Genomic DNA, 16,068 nt, shown 5'->3' on the forward strand with positions numbered 1-16,068 from the left:
CATGGGAAAGGCAGGATATAAATTTCTTTTTTAAAAAAAATTTCGAGCTTAATTAAGAAACTAAATTCAACTAAATGAAGCTGCTGAATCAAAATATATAGCACGAAGAGGGAAACCTACTGCTCAAAATAATAATAATAATAACAGTATTTATATACCACTTTTCAACTAAATGTTCACAAAGCGGTTTACAGAGAAAAATCAAATAACTAAATGGCTCCCTGTCCCAAAAGGGCTCACAATCTAAAAAGATGCAAAAAGAATACCAGCAGACAGCCACTAAAACAGACAGTGCTGGGGTGAGGTGGGCCAGTTACTCTCCCCCTGCTAAAAAAAGGAGCACCCACTTGAAAAAGTGCCTCTTACCCAATTAGCAGGGGTTAGTACAACAAAAATGTTGTACTACTTGATACTGTGTAGTAGACATTTCTGGAGATATTATTTGGAATAGTAAGAAAAATTGTCCTTGATGCTCAGTAGGCAGATCTCTCTTTCCTGTGTGTGACATCAGTTCTATATGTTCCTGCTGAGGAAATTTAACAAGTGCTATCTATAAATAGCATGGCACAAGCTGCTACTGTACTGCCAAAGATGATATCCATCAGATATGGGCTTAGGTGAAAAAAAAGCTGAAAACTCTCAATCTCCTCTTAGACTAGATCAGGTGTAGCCAAACTTTTTGGCAGGAGGACCACATCGTATCTCTGACACTGTGTTGGGGGCCAGGAAAAAAGGAATTTACATTTAAAATTTGAATAAATTTACATAAATTAATATATTAGAGATGGAACTTATATGACTAAATGAAGGTCTCGTAATATCTAAAGGCCTTGCACAAAGCAAGGCTTCCTTTTTCTTTGCTACCGATGCTACTTCACAGACATTAAATAGCAGGCAGTGGAGGGAGCCCTTTGCCCGCAGCTCACACAAGAGGTTGAACAGTCACCCTCACACTGAGAGCAGTTGTGTCGGGCCAGCATGGGCTTCAGCAAGTCTCCAGAGGCTCACTGGAGACTGGGGCTCCCCGTAGGCTGAATTGGGGCTCCCCCCAGGCCACAAATGGTTCCCAGCTCGGGGTTTGGGCACCCCTGAACTATGTAGATTAACATTACAGTGCTGAATTGAGTCTATACTATGCATGTGGTGCCCTATTATGCATATATTCCAATAATAAAAGAAAGTGAAATATATGTTAAGGGTATACATGACAAAACTGCCAAGATCTGCTATACTTTACAAGTTAGTTACTTACAGGAATGGTATAGCACCAGAGCACAAAAGTGGTAATCAGCAAATAGCAAAAGAAGTGTGTCAATATTACAAAGAAAAAAACAAAGTAAAAATGAAGATACAGGTATGCCCTGAACGGAACTGGAATGGTTTCGGGAAGGAACAGCCCCCTCCCCCCGCAGTAACCTGAAACTATGGATACTGGGGACTCACCCACTTTTTGGAGGCTCTTCTGAACCCTTCAGAGGTCATGTGCATCCACCCACGGCCTCTGCAGGGTTCAGAATGGCCGTTTCAATGAAAAAAGTGACTTCTAGTTTTTAGGCACAAAATCTGCTAAAACAAATAATTTTTTAAAAAGTTGAACGTTTTTGATGTTTTAAATGCATACCAAAATTAAATTTAACATTCAAAGTTACAAAGTCTTGAACATACAAAAATGGGGGGGGGGGAAGTGACTCAGCCCAAGTACAGCTACACAAACAGTACTACTATAATTGCCCAGGGAAAACCATACATGCTGAGGGGAGGAGATGTGGCTCTTGCTTTGTTCACTAAAATGCTGGTGCAATGGAGTGTGGCTAAGTGATATCATCAAATGTCTCCCCTCTCCTGCAGGCAGTTTCCAGCTTCATCTATCAGCAGGGATGATTTCTACTTTGAAAATGTAAAAATACAACATGCCTAGGGAATACATAGCTGGGACAAAGATACGTAGTGTGGAGGAACAAAGGAAAAAGATTGCAAACGCTGTATTAGAATCCTATTAATCACTTGCAGAAAAACTGCAACAGCCATCCAAACATTCCAAAATTTCTACACAGAATGCTTTTATACTTCTATCCAGAAATTTTGTGAAATTTGAAATGGCTCTATGTTGAGAGTTGTTCAAAAACACAGTAACAAATCTCTTCTGCAAACCCTACTCACGTAAGCCTCATCTTTTTTCCAAAAATAGAATCAATTAGACCAGTGGTTCTCAAACTGATGCGTTGCGACCCACCAGTTCGTGTAACACTTCCCCATCCCTTTAAGGGGTGGGGGAAGGGGAGGGAGGCTAACGGGGACAATGGGGGTGCAAAACGGAAGTGCTTTGTGCCCGCTTTTAGTGAATGTTTGAAGACTCAGGGAGCACTGCAGAGGGCTCCCTGCACCTCCTTGCAGCCCTACAATGTAAGTGCAAAGCACCCCCCCGCTACCCCCGTAGCAACATAATCCTGGGGATCGCATCGCTGCCCTAGCTCCTCCCCCACAAGAACTTACTGAGGGAGTAAAACACCCTCAAAGTTTGAGAAACACTGCATTAGACAATACAATAGCACTATCTATATATGGGCTACACTGCACAGAGATTATCATTGCAGTATTCATAAGAAATACAGTACAGTACTTCCATAGCAGCACCCCTCATTAACTACAATTCTCATAAATGCCTTCATCTCCCTTTCTGTTTGGAAAAAAAGGTAAAAATGGCTCCATTTTTTTCATTTTTAGCTTTTTATTGCTGCCTCAGAACAATTACTGGTCAGTCATTTTTAAAGAATTTCATACACCCCTAAATTTTACACTCAACTTATCCTCAGATCATAGAAAATTCTATGATTTTTTTGGCTTAGATTTGCCGCAACTTATCAATGAGATAGACTTATATGCAAGTGTAGATGGTATTTTAGTAGCAGACTTCTAATTCAATCCAACCAATAGCAAAATTTCTGAGCATAACAGCTAGCTGAAAATATAGCTAACAAAAGGGGAACACATCTAGCCTTTCTAGGAGCTGCTTCCTAAAATTAAATGCAAGCCAACCAATTTCTCTCAGACCAGCATTTTCAAGATCCGCAAAGTAGTTGAACTAATAAATTGCTTGAGTTAATAGCAGCCTGGCGATGGGGTGACCAAGTATGTCTATGATGAAACAGAATTTCCAGGTACTTGAAAACGTTAACCTGTTCGATTACCTTCCCACCAAAGGACCAAGAGGTAGGTTTCCATTGGGAACCGAAAACCACTTTTTTAGACTTCTCAAAGTTTAATTGCAATTTATTGGAAGTTAGGTATTTAATACACAAGTTGATTAAACACTTCAAGCCAAGTTTTGTATGGGACAATAGCATACAACAGAAGGGGGAACGGTAAATTAACTAATTTAGGAGGATGGGCATCAGCTAAGGACAAATGAGGAACCAGATCAATAATAAATATGTTGAACAGCATAGGGGCTAAGACACATCCTTGTTTGACTCCTAAATTAGTAGGAATTGGGGCCGAAAGTTTCCCACATGGTGTTAATTTAACACAGCAGCTAGTCTCTGAGTAGAGATTCCTGATTAAGAGAAGGAGTCTCTTGTCCAGACCTAAACTGTCCAGTTTTAGCCAAAGTAGCTCCCTGTCAAACATGTCAAATGCGCCTTTTAAATCCAGGAAGGCAGCATAAAGATGGACATTTTTAGATTTGGCATACTTAGTGACTAAATGGGATAGGGCTAAACAATTATCCAAAACAGATTTACCAGGTAAGAAGCCTGTTTGTTCTGGGCCAATAATGTTATTTTCTTTTAGCCACTTGGTGAGCCTGTCCAAAAGGTATTTTGTGTAAATCTTGCCCAGAGAGGATAGCAAAGATAAGGGGTGACAGCTCCCTGGGTGCTTTCTATCCCCTTTTTTATAAATGGGCATAATGATTGATTGGGTCCATGAGTTGGCATAATACCAGTATTATTTACAACTGTGAACAGGTCTGCCAAGAGTGGTGCCCACCAATCTGGGTCAACCTTGAATATATCAAGGGGAAGGTTTTTTTTTACACCTGGGGCAATTCTTATATCCCAGCAGAAGTGCAGATCTTTAAGTCCAAGGTTCTGGCACGATTGCTGTTTAGTACCCCTATCTGGATTTCAGCCATTTCCACTCTAGTAGAACGTGTTCAATCCAGATTCCTCTATAAGATCTTTGCGACACCTCACTGCATCCCTTACGCAGCATTGTGCCTTGAAGTTGGTCTGCATAAAATTGAAACACTGGCCTGGCTGAGATTCCTGAGATTTTGGCTAAGGGTCAGTTTCGAGGCAAATCAGAACATCATGCTCTCCAATATTCTTGCTGATATTTCTTTTTCCCCTGGTCTAACCTTATTTCATAAAAGACTCCAGCTCCTAGGCCTATCAACTGATCTGGTAGGAGGATTACCCTTGTCTGCAGCTTACAATCTTATTCGGACCCGATTATTTGATATAGAGAAACAGGATTTGTAAGTTGCAGCCCGTAAGTCTTGTTCACCTCTATATATTGGTCTTTCATGACCCTCTGATTTGGGTTCAAGCTATCTATCATTCATGTGTTCACCTCAGATTCGTAGAGTCTTTACACTGGGTAGGTTTAATACCTTATCTACAAATGTACTAAGAGCACGATTTAATAGACCATTGAAAAGTCCCCAGTCATGTTCCTTCGACCTGACCCCAAAAGCGTCCTTAACCCATGTACTTCTGTACTGTACCCACTATAGTGATTTACGCCATCGATTTCTATATCCATTTCTGGAAAGCTTTCATGGTTCAGATACAGACTTGGTCCAGTACTTGTTAGACGGGAGAAATGAGTGCCGCTCATCAAATGTAGCAAAATATATATTTAAGGCACTGTCGAGGCGTAAATTCCTCTGTATTTCTTTGCCTGATCAGTGACTGGTGGTTACCCTGAATGTTTTAATTTTGTTTTCTTGTTGGATTGTTTATGCCAATAAAGGTGGAATGAATGAATGAATTTTCAAGATCAAGTATAATGCCAAGCACACTGCCTGTTGTTGCTTCAACATTTTCATAAGGGAAGCTTTCTGAGCTGTAATATTGTACACTCGCAAACAGGACTACAGATATACAGTTTCATATACAATATATTAGCTTGCCAACATTACGAGTAACAACGGGAAAATTGTATACAGTACATAACATCCTTCAAGTACAGTACTTCCGATTTGTTGCAGCAATGTTAGCACACAGAAGACAACTAGACAAGCTGTCACCAGCTACCAAACAACCAAACAACATAAAAACACAGCATGCAGCAGGAAGAATGAGATGTTGTTACCTTTGTTTAAGCACCATGGAAATATTTTATTTCAGAGTACTATACCAACAAATCAGTTACCAAGTATAGTTTTTTACACGTCAGAAGTACAGGAATATCCCTAGATATATCTTGAGATATTATTCATGGGTACGTAACAAAATATTTTATTTTTTGTATTTCACACACACACACCCCATTCTGACTTAGTTAAGACTCATACAAGAAGGATGGATATTACCTCTATGAGACACCAGTATTCCATCATGGGCTCCCAGGGAGAAAATAGGATAAAAAGGAGCTATAATTTCATAACTAAAGCTACACCTCAACATCGCTCTTCTAAGTCATGAACAGACAGGATTATAACAACACCTGACTAGACAAGGCAACTGTATTGTTTCACTACATTATAACATACTGACCTTGAAAGAAGTACTGTAGTTACTTGCCATGTATGCTGTAGGTTCACTTTGTTTAGGAGAATGTGAGCCTTACGGTACATCCTAACCCCTTATGTCAGTGCTTTCCAGCACCGGCATAGCGGTGCCAATGGGACATGTGCTGCATCCTGCAGTTGAGGCCTCCTCAAAGTAAGGGAATGTTTGTTCCCTTACTTTGGAGCTTCATTACCCTTATGTCAGTTGCTAGACTGTATTTATAACAATAATAATGTCAGCACTGACATAAGGGGTTAGGATTGCGCCCTTATTGTTATAAATACAGTCTAGCACCATTCAAATATTTACTATAAACTACAAAAAATAAATCATGTGGACTGTGACTCCACAGGCAAACAACTTTAAGATACCATCAACTTCAGGGATAGATCTATCAGTTACCATAAGATCTATTTTTGCATTCATTAGGTCTGAACAAACGTAAAACAAAGTTGTGTCCTTCTGGCTTATTGCCCGTTTCTTCTGAAACTAATGGAAATGCTAACAAATGGGTACTAGCGGAGTTCTCTTTCACAACCCGATTTGATTTTGCATATTTAAATACAAAAAAAATCCCATTTACACTGGTTTTCACTGTCACCTGCATCACTGGCAAGACAGCTATAGCATGCAGCCAGCTCTGTAGAGGCACCACCTTGATTATTCATACTGACCAGGAATGAATCATTATCTTCATTCCTGGTCTGTATGAACCAGGAATGGTTCATACTTCACGGGAATGAAGTACAGTGGATTAAAAAGATGGCCTCAAAATTGGTGGAAAAGTGTTGTTTTCAAAAGTTTTCAAAAGTGATGGAAAACTGACCATTCAGTTTTCCAGTCACCTTTTTTTTCATTTTCCCAAACAAATGATGCAAGACTCAATAGTCCTGATCAAATCAGCGTGTATATGCTGAAAATGAATAAGATTCCAAAACAAGTTTTAAACACCACTACAGTCCATCTTATCCTACTTTTCTATGATTCTTGCTTGGTTCAGAGACAAACATTTCATTAACAAAAACGGATTAATTTGGAATTTACTAAAGTAAAATAAATGAGCACATATCAATAGTATCCTTACAATCACTGATCTCTAAGAATTATAAACATGTTGACAGCAAAGTGAAATCCGCTCAACATTCTGAAATTAAAAAACAAGTTCTACCTTTTCCTAGATAAGATTTAACTTTTGATAGTTTTCCTCCACAAGTGTTCAGCCCTATGTATTGTGGACTGTGCATTACGACAGAGTCATAAAAGGGAAATGGAGAGATCCCAAGTCCATGTTTCTCTCATAACGTGCCTGCAATGGGTGGGGGTGGGGAGTGAAGTTATTTGCAAGGGAAATTCAGCAAGCAGGAAGGGTTATGTTATTTATTAGAAGCAAACTCAGTTGGGGGTAGAAACAGTCTGAGCGGATTATTGCTGGGGAGTCAGTGGGCATGAAAGGGATTTAACATCACTTCCTCCCCCAATTCTTTCCTCAAGTGCCCTCACAGTACTGCCCTTAAAAACACATTTTAAGAAGCACTTCGACTTGATGCTGCAATTCTTAAGAATTTATTATACCATCCTTAAATTATATAAACATAAAAAGAATTAAGTTTACGTACGCAGTAGGTGAAAGATTCCATCGCAGGCGCTAATGTGCGACAAAAAGGCATTTCCTAGTCCTTGTCCAGCATGGGCTCCTTTCACAAGGCCAGCAATATCCACTATATTCAGAAAGGCTGGAATTTTGCTGAAAAATAATTCAAGGATTTAGTAATAAGCAGTACTAACAAAAAAATTCAGTACATTTAGAGGGTGGGTACACCACACCTTAGTAACACCCCCAAAGCTCTAAAGATGAGATCTACACAGTGTAAGGCAGATGCCTGGTCTTCACATGCAGCAGACTAAAGCAATGCTTCTCACCCTTGGGGTTGTTACCCCAATGGGACTGTGAAGCAGTGGTGTAGCCCAGTGCCAAGCTCAAAATGATGCCCCAGAAGTGATATCACAACCAGAAGTGATGTCATGCCTGGGCTTTTTAAAAAGTGAAAATTGGGGGGAAACCTGCCTCCTTCTCCCAGCAGCTCGCCACTCACTTGTTCTGACACTTTCCCCAAGCCAGTGGCATAGCTAAGGCAGCTATCTGCTACCTGGGGTCAAAGATTTGTAGCCCCCCCAAGACAAAATCAAATTTAATTAAGCAAATAAATAAAAAGTGTGCCCCTGATTGGTTCGAGACACTGTGCTGGGGTGAAGATGGACAATTATTCTCCCCCTGCTAAATATGAGAAGAGCACCATTTGAAGAATTGCATCTTTACCCAGTAAGCAGGCTTAACTGTATTATGATACATGGAAATGAGAACAACTCATATTAACACTTTATTAGTTCCATGCTGTATCATAACATGTTATTGCAAAGTGTCAATAACGTAACTTGTCACTGGCTCTCAGAACAATCAGTCTCATAGGTCAATATTGAGTTAAGAAAATCCACCTTTAGTTTCATAAGGTAGTTATGTTTTCATTTTCTGGTTAATTGACCGTAACATTTGATAGAATACAGATATTCCAATGCAGTTTGTTTCATTGCATTCTGTATTAAATTACCTTTCCAATGATATATAACATGATGGTATTACTCATACATATCAAGATTTTCACAATTTTGGTCACTAGTGTGAAGCTCAGCTTGTTGCCCCCCTAAAGCTTGATGCCCAGTGCAACTGCTACCCCCTGCACTCCCTTAGCTACGTCACTGCTGTGAAGCCTCATTGTGGAGCTGCAACAACTTACGGGAATGAAAAAGGTTGAAGGTCACTGGACCAGAGCACCACTACTAAAGGGGGAGGCTGTGTCCCAGTCCTGCTCAAGTTCTTAGCAACTATGCTAAAATAGCTTTCACTAGTGCAAGGCTTCATGGTAACCTTTTCTGCTCACTCTAAGAAGAATACTTGGTTACAGTGGACAGCACTAGGAGGGCATAACAGAGGTGGGGAGTGGGCAGTGAAGAGATGGGGTGGCAGATAGGATACTGGAAGGCAGGATTGATGGTGGGTCCCCAGTCTCATTTTTAAATTGGGGTTGTGGCATAAAGAAGGTTGAAGAGCACTGGACTAAAGTATAAATTAGATTATCAGGTCCTAAAATGGCTACGTGAACTGTATCACTGCAGACGAGGGTGTCACTTTTTTTAATAGCTCTCTTGCATAAAAGTATTCTATTTGAAACTAGCACAGCAGGAAAAGAGGGTGAAACTCTCCATCTTGTGCAAGTTAAGAGTTTACAAAACTTTGGGTTGCGAGCCCAAGTGTGATGGGCCTGATGTGATGTCCCAGGTAGTGCCACCATGCCTTACCGGGAGGCCTCTCCTGGGTCACGCCAGGCCCAGGACCCACTTTATTGGCCTCCACAGACCTCACAATGGCACACGGAATTGACTGGAAGTGACTTCCAATTTGCAGGTGTAATTTTTGGTTTGGCCAGAAGTCACTTCCAGGTGCTTCTGTGTCATGAACCATCATGGAGGGCAAGGTGGGATGTGGCACTGAAAAGTTTGTTGCAGACTAACTTGCAAGTGTTTTTTATCTGGATAAACATTAAAAATAGTATATCCCTCTGCAGTCTGCTCTGCCACCTTATTCTGCTGCTTGTGTAGGTCAGGCCTGAGCTTAGTTAGACATGAAAATGTATATCTTCACTGCTCCCCCTGCCACATTTCTCGTCTCCACTGCCTGACTTGCACATAGCTCCTCACACCAAGAGCTGTGATGCAATTTTTTTCGATATGCAAAAAAGGAAAGCTGCATAGGAAAGAAAATCTTGATATTTTGTTGTAATACAGATCAAATATAAGACCTCTTCTCTAAAAAAAATAGATAGAAGTAGAAATATCTGTAGTCAATCTATAGATATGCAAAAGTTCAACTTGTACTCATTTTAATTACCTTCTTTAAAAACAATGAAAAAGGTGACAGAGATAGTGGCCAAGAACAGTTGGTAATTCTTTAATGAGACACTTCTCCTGTCTTCACGAAATTTTTACATCTGAAAATCTCAGTAACACAACTGACATATCCCAACTTCTTACAAGAGCAAATATCATGGAATGATTTGTATTGCCATGTTTTAAATCATGCATAAATTAACAAAACATTGATTTGTATAATTGATTTTAATCAAACTTCCCATCTCTACAATCTCATTTTCAAAAAGAAAAATACAGCCCAGATATTAACATAACTATTGAACTTTGCTGAGTTCAAACTAAACTGCACTGTACTTAGTACAACATTTTTGCAACCTAGAAAAAGTATTATCGAAGTAACCGCTAGGCTAAGCTGGCCCGAAAAAGTATGCTATAACTTTGGGCATTTGAGTAGCTATGAATTATCGGTAATAGAAATAATCAAAGACTACTATACATTTTTAATTTTCAGAAAAATTACAAAGTACTTATTTGCTAAATAACATACTTTCAGTTTAGAGTTCAGGATGGACAAGCTACAGGAAAATATAGAATAATGCATTCAGGAGCATTACAAGTTATATCAGTGGTTCCCTAACTTTTTCGACTGGGGTTCCTTGACCTACTGGGCCATTGGCCACAATTCCCCATTAGGGCCACAATCCTATACATTGTATAGGGTGGTAAGTTTTTTGCAATTCCACAGTTTCCCTGGCTGGTTTCCGTGACCTCCTGGGGAGCCATAGCTCACAGTTTAGGAACCACTACAAGTTTGTCATGCTCTTGGACTTTTATAAAACCACCCTGAATTCCTCAAAGGACATGACACAGAGATTCAAATACAACATTCCCAAAAGTCAGAAGAGATTAATTCCCTAAGCGCGTGTCTCCTTTATTCACGATATGATAAAATTTATCATATTGTGCCTTCTTGCAATGTTTGAGGGAAGTACATGTACCCACAACGAAAATGGAGAACAAATAAAAAAGTAATAACAATAACAATAACAATAACAATAACAATAATAACAATAACAATAACAATACAGGTATTTCTATACCGCCTTTCTTGGTCCTCAGATTTCTCCTTTCTCCAGACTTTATTCAAGGCGGTTTACATAGACAGACAATTTTTAAATCCCAGTAGGGATTTTTACAATTTGAAAGAAGGTTTCTATCTTTCAAGAAACCACAACATTCAGGTGTTTCTTTCTTGGTCTGGCCGCACATTCTGGCCTCCATCCTCCCACGCTCAAGAGCAGATGGAATAGCTCGGCTCAGCTTGTCAGCTGCTTCAAGGTCACACGGTGCCAGTGGCCTCGAACTGGCGACCTTCAGATATTATCTTCAGGCAAATAGAGGCGCAACCCTCTAGACCAGACCTCCTGCCTTATTATGACTTAGAAGTTGAAACTTCTTGTTCTAAACTAATCATCTTCAGCTAGGAGAACTTCTTTTGAAAACTTAATGTTGGAGAAGAATAAGCTATTTCCTAAATCTTTACCTTTACCAAGATGTGATAATTAATTAAGATACATGCGACTTAACTCCTTTAAGCTTTAACTAAAAACAAATTCACCACTTGACATGAAGAATGATTTAACGGAATACAAGATGAAGTGAAGAGGTTGCAGAGTTCAAAATAGCTTCAACAAATCAAGATTTCCATATCATACCAATCTTGATCAATAGGCCCTACTAAATAATATGTGGCGAAACTAGGGGCACAAGAATCCACAGGTGTCAGTTCCTTCAGAAGTAGGTTTATGTGGTCCCCAAGGGCCCATTAGTTCAGATACCAGAAAATGGCAGGTGTTGCAACAGGGAAACAGATGGATATGAGAGAAAACAAATAGCCCACTGAAATGCAGTTTGGAGGAGGAAGGATGTCTGAGGGCATGTAAAAGTAAGGAAACAAAAGTTCTAATATTTGGCTTCACTATTTGACTAGATTGTTCTGCCCAGTGATGAAACTAAATACTGCAATATGCTTATAGATTCTGAAGTAAACACTGCAGAAATGTATACTATTATTGAAAAATTCTTTATGGGAAAATCAACAGATAAGGTTTAAAGTATTTACCTTGGAGGCTTATGATATTGGCAAAGAAAATCAAATCTGTCATCTGGCACAGGTACTCTGCTCTCATTAGGATCAATAGTGCAGAAAGGAAAGTTCTCAGCAGCTGCTTGACTTTTGGTTAATACATTAAAAAAGGTAGATTTCCTTTAAAAAGAGAAAAAGAAAGAATTGCAGTATTCGTCAGCTCCCCCCTTATTAATACGTACCATGAAGTCTGCACCAGTGGCATATAGAAACAAGATACCACAATGCTATTCAATACTTCTTTCCCTTATTTTTTGTATTATAGTAGTAACAGGAAACATCAAAGCCTTTCATTATTAGGATCTGAACTCCTGGAATTTTCCAAAGTTACTATATATCATTACTTTGTAGCAAGGCATTAGTTTTCTAGCCCCAATCAGCTGTACCAGCCTCCTTGGTTCAAACAGATCTCTTCAATTTCTGTTGAAAGTTTTCATAAATCCCACTTTCAAGATTCAAATAAGTTGATGAGTGCATATTTTAGGTAAATCATTATGAAAGTCTAATACAAACTGCTCATCTTTTTGTCATCATAGCTCAATATAGTTTTTGAAAAAATATTAACATTAAATCAAACACTTTAAATTAAAGGTATAGTATTAATTCTTACTACAACATCTTAACATTTCAGGTGCAATATTAGCACACCCTTATAGCATGCTTACTTTTTCATCACACACAAAGCAAGATGCAGATAACAATAAAAGTTAAGTTATGGTGAAAAGTAGACAGGTTAACTAGCAGACCATAAACAGTTCTTCTTAAACATGTAGATTATATCTGTTAAAATCTTTTTTAAAATTCAAAACAGTATTTTGAAAGAACTCTAACATGAGCAAGGTTATAGCTTGACAATCAGACCAGCAGTGTTCCTTTCAGATGACATTTTCATGGCCATACTTAACAAATAAAAATGTCTGCTTAGAACAACAAATACAATTTACAAATTTTCCAAAATTTGTCTTAATATTTCTTAAAACAAATGCAAATATTCCCAAAGCTATTTTGGCTAAGCTACAAACGGGATCACTCCAAAATAAGTTGGATGTGACACATGGCTTGTGAACGCAGGTTCACCATTATGATCACATCACTTACAGCAGACTTTACATATTACTGAAGTTAACCCTGCTAATTGGGCAAAAAGGCACCTTTTAAAGTAGTTTTCTCTTATATTTAGCATGAGAGGAGCAAACGTTCCTATTCATTGAAGCACACCATTCCACCCAGTAGCTGGTTGCTGATATCACCTGGTGTTCCTTCTTAAATGGCAAGCCCCATTGGAACAGGAAACATTCCCCTGGTACAGATCTGTTTTGAAAACTATTTCATTGGACAGCAGTATAACAACAACAACAACAACAATGGCAAACACCTATTTCAACATCTTTCAATGGCTCTGTTCTGCATCTTAACCCATTTTTGCCTAGTCCACAGGTGTACAAACTTGGTCCCTGTCAGTGGCAGACCTCCCATTAGGTTTGATGGGGCAAATGCCCCAGGTGCAAGCCTCTAGAACAGGTTTCCTGGAGGCACAGTTAATAGCATGGAGGAAGCTTCAGGCAGTTTCCCCAATGCAGGCAATGCTCCATGAGCCTCAGGTGAGAAGAAGGAGAGGAGAGGTCCACAACTTCTCCCTGTTGCATATATACAATGTTGGGCAGAAATGGATTAAACCATGAAAGTCTTAATTATCCCTGCAGAGAAATTTAAGTTCTGGGTTGAATTCTAAGGTTACCATCCTTCTACAGAAAGACCTCTTGCTTCAGACCAGGAGGGACAGCCTTTTCCTGATAGAAAATCTTAGGATACACAGTCACAAGTCTCAGTACAATCTCCATGGTTTCAGAATGCTGCTTTTTATATCTCAAAATTAGTCTCCCTTATACGTGAATCAAGCAATTTCCTTTAAGTCTTTCCTCAAGCTTTCTTCCCTAGTCTCTTTTTGCCCGCACATCTACTGCTTCCCAACTTTCCCCCTATGCTATTCTCCAGTATTTATCCACTAGTTATTGAACATTCCCCTTCATTTTTGTCTAAAGCACATACTCTACATAGACAGACTTGCCACCACCTCAACAGATATCCAGCTCATTATTTGCACTAAAATGCTTCATACTACGTATGCATATAAATATAAACGCTACCATAGTCTCACATAATAATTGCCTCTTTCAATTAAAGGTTAAATATTCCAGTAAACAGATACTGCTATATTGATGAGAAGAGAGACTTAAATTTTTTTGCCCCTACCCTCTTCAAAACTTTGTAATGCCTACTGTGTATGGATCACAACCAAGTTAGGAATGTCAACTAACATGCTTGCAGTGTAGCTTTTTTTAACTGTTTAATACTTATATTTCTCTGTATTTAAAATGTTCTCTTTTTAAAAATACTCTTCTGGAAAAACTGTCTAAATGACTTAAGACATATTCATTTTAAACTAGATATGCTTTTTTTTATGTCTATAAAGCTATTTATTTGGTCAGTATGGTAAACTACATTATGAACTGGTAAATTAATTTGTTTACTCCTTTGTGAATTTTCAAATTTCATGCCAGGCCAGAGCACCTATTTAATACTCACAGAATCACCAATGAAGTAAAACACAAATATGAATTCCAGTAAGAAAATAAATGCTAGAAATCCTTATCCAAGACCATAATAAAGACTCCATAACGCACTTACATCTGCCTCACCAAGTTTATTCAGGAGGGCCTACTGCCTTTAGGATGACTAAGCAAGGCTTACAGAATCAGAAGGAACTTCCAAAAGCATGGAGCCCAACCCATTGCCAATACAGGTAATCCAAGACTACAACATCCCTACAGATCATTCCCATTAAAACACTTACCCAACATTTGGCAACCCAACAATGCCAATTTTCAAAGAGGTCCCAAATCTTCCAATGATGGGATGTGGTTTAATTCCATCACCTCCCTTTTTGGGGGGCATCTAGAATGGGGAAACACAGAACACAGTCTAAATCCCAGACTTAGGCTGCAACCCTATCCACACCTTCCTGAGAGTAAACCCCATTGATTATAACGGGACTTGCTTCTGAGTAGACATGCATAGGGTTGGGCTCTTAGGCGGCAAGCCTACCCACACTTCCCTGGGAGGAAGCCCCATTGACTCTCGTGGGACTTGCTTCTGAGTAGACATGCTCAGGATTGGGCATGTCTTACTTCCCCACCTCTTACGTGGGGGTCAACCTAATGCATAATAACAACGAACGCAAGGCATTTCTTTCCTGAAACGTGCCTGTCAAGTACCTGTTGGGGAGCCGTAACAGCCACGCACAGCAAGGGAGGGTGCCCGGGAGAGGGCGAGGAGGGCAGCAGCCACCCGGCCTTTCCTGCCCCACAGACCCGGGGCTGCTGCATTCTCTGCGAAGCCCCTGGAGACGCTGGGCTAAAAATAAAGGGCTCCGCGCCGGGGGAGGCTCTCGTCTCGACGCCTCCACGGATGGGTGGCGGCGCTCGGACTGCCGGCCCTCTCCTAGGCCCCGGTGGCAGCAGCGCACCGGCAGGCGAAGGTGACAGCGCAGCGGGGACCACCCCGCGCAGAGCCGAGCCCCGAACAGGGCCGGGGGAGAGCGCGGCCCGCAGCACCCGCCTGCCTCGTTACCCTCCCTGCGGGCGCCGCCTCCAAGGGCCGCAGAAGCAGCCTCCCGGAGCGCACCACGCGTGGTCGCCCGTCGCCCGTCTCCCCTCTGCCACCCCGCTCCCCTCAGACTTGCCTCGTGGCCGCCGCTCCGAGGCCGCAACAAGAGCGCGAGCGGCCAATGTGCTCGGCAGCCAGGCGCTCCAGTCTACCTGGCACGGGCTCTGCTTCCGCACGCACGCACGCAGCGGCGCAGGGGGAGGAGCTGCTCTCCCTCGCCTGCCTGTCTGCGCATGCGCTGGCTGGCTGGCTCCCGGGCGATGAGATAGGGAGTCCCGAGCTGCAGGCGGGGAGAGAAGGAGGCGCAGCTTTGCTCAGTCCGCGCGCTGATATCCCTCGTGCAAACGTCTGGAGCGAGTGAATCCCGTGGCTGTGGCGTTTGGTCCAGTGCGCGCCCCCCCCACCAACAGCAAGCGAGCTGTTGCTCCCGCGCGCCACTTTCCTGCTGCATTCGTTGCTCAAGCGCAACAGGGTGACCAGGTTGTCTTAACTGCAGAGAGAGGGCCTGGCCCCCCAAAGTGAAGGGCATCCACGACATATATGGGGCGCGGGACAAGATAAAAGCTGAAAACACTGGCGTAGCAGGGACTTGCAGTG

General features: G+C 41.0%; 1 protein-coding gene across 1 annotated transcript in view; it reads right to left on the reverse strand.

Annotated features, from left to right (window-relative positions):
* The window catches only part of OLA1 (Obg like ATPase 1), a 110,600-nt gene extending 94,943 nt beyond the window's left edge, over positions 1-15,657 (reverse strand). The window contains exons 1-4 of the mRNA XM_066634773.1: positions 15,548-15,657; positions 14,660-14,760; positions 11,782-11,925; positions 7,352-7,479 (exon numbers count right to left, since the gene is read on the reverse strand). Coding sequence (XP_066490870.1) covers positions 7,352-7,479; positions 11,782-11,925; positions 14,660-14,760 — 373 coding nt within the window. The 5' untranslated portion in view covers positions 15,548-15,657. The remainder of the gene's footprint in view (positions 1-7,351; positions 7,480-11,781; positions 11,926-14,659; positions 14,761-15,547) is intronic.
* Between the last annotated feature and the right edge of the window lie 411 nt (positions 15,658-16,068).

Source organism: Tiliqua scincoides, chromosome 1 (genome assembly GCF_035046505.1).
Source record: "Tiliqua scincoides isolate rTilSci1 chromosome 1, rTilSci1.hap2, whole genome shotgun sequence".
Taxonomy (NCBI): Eukaryota; Metazoa; Chordata; class Lepidosauria; order Squamata; family Scincidae; genus Tiliqua; species Tiliqua scincoides.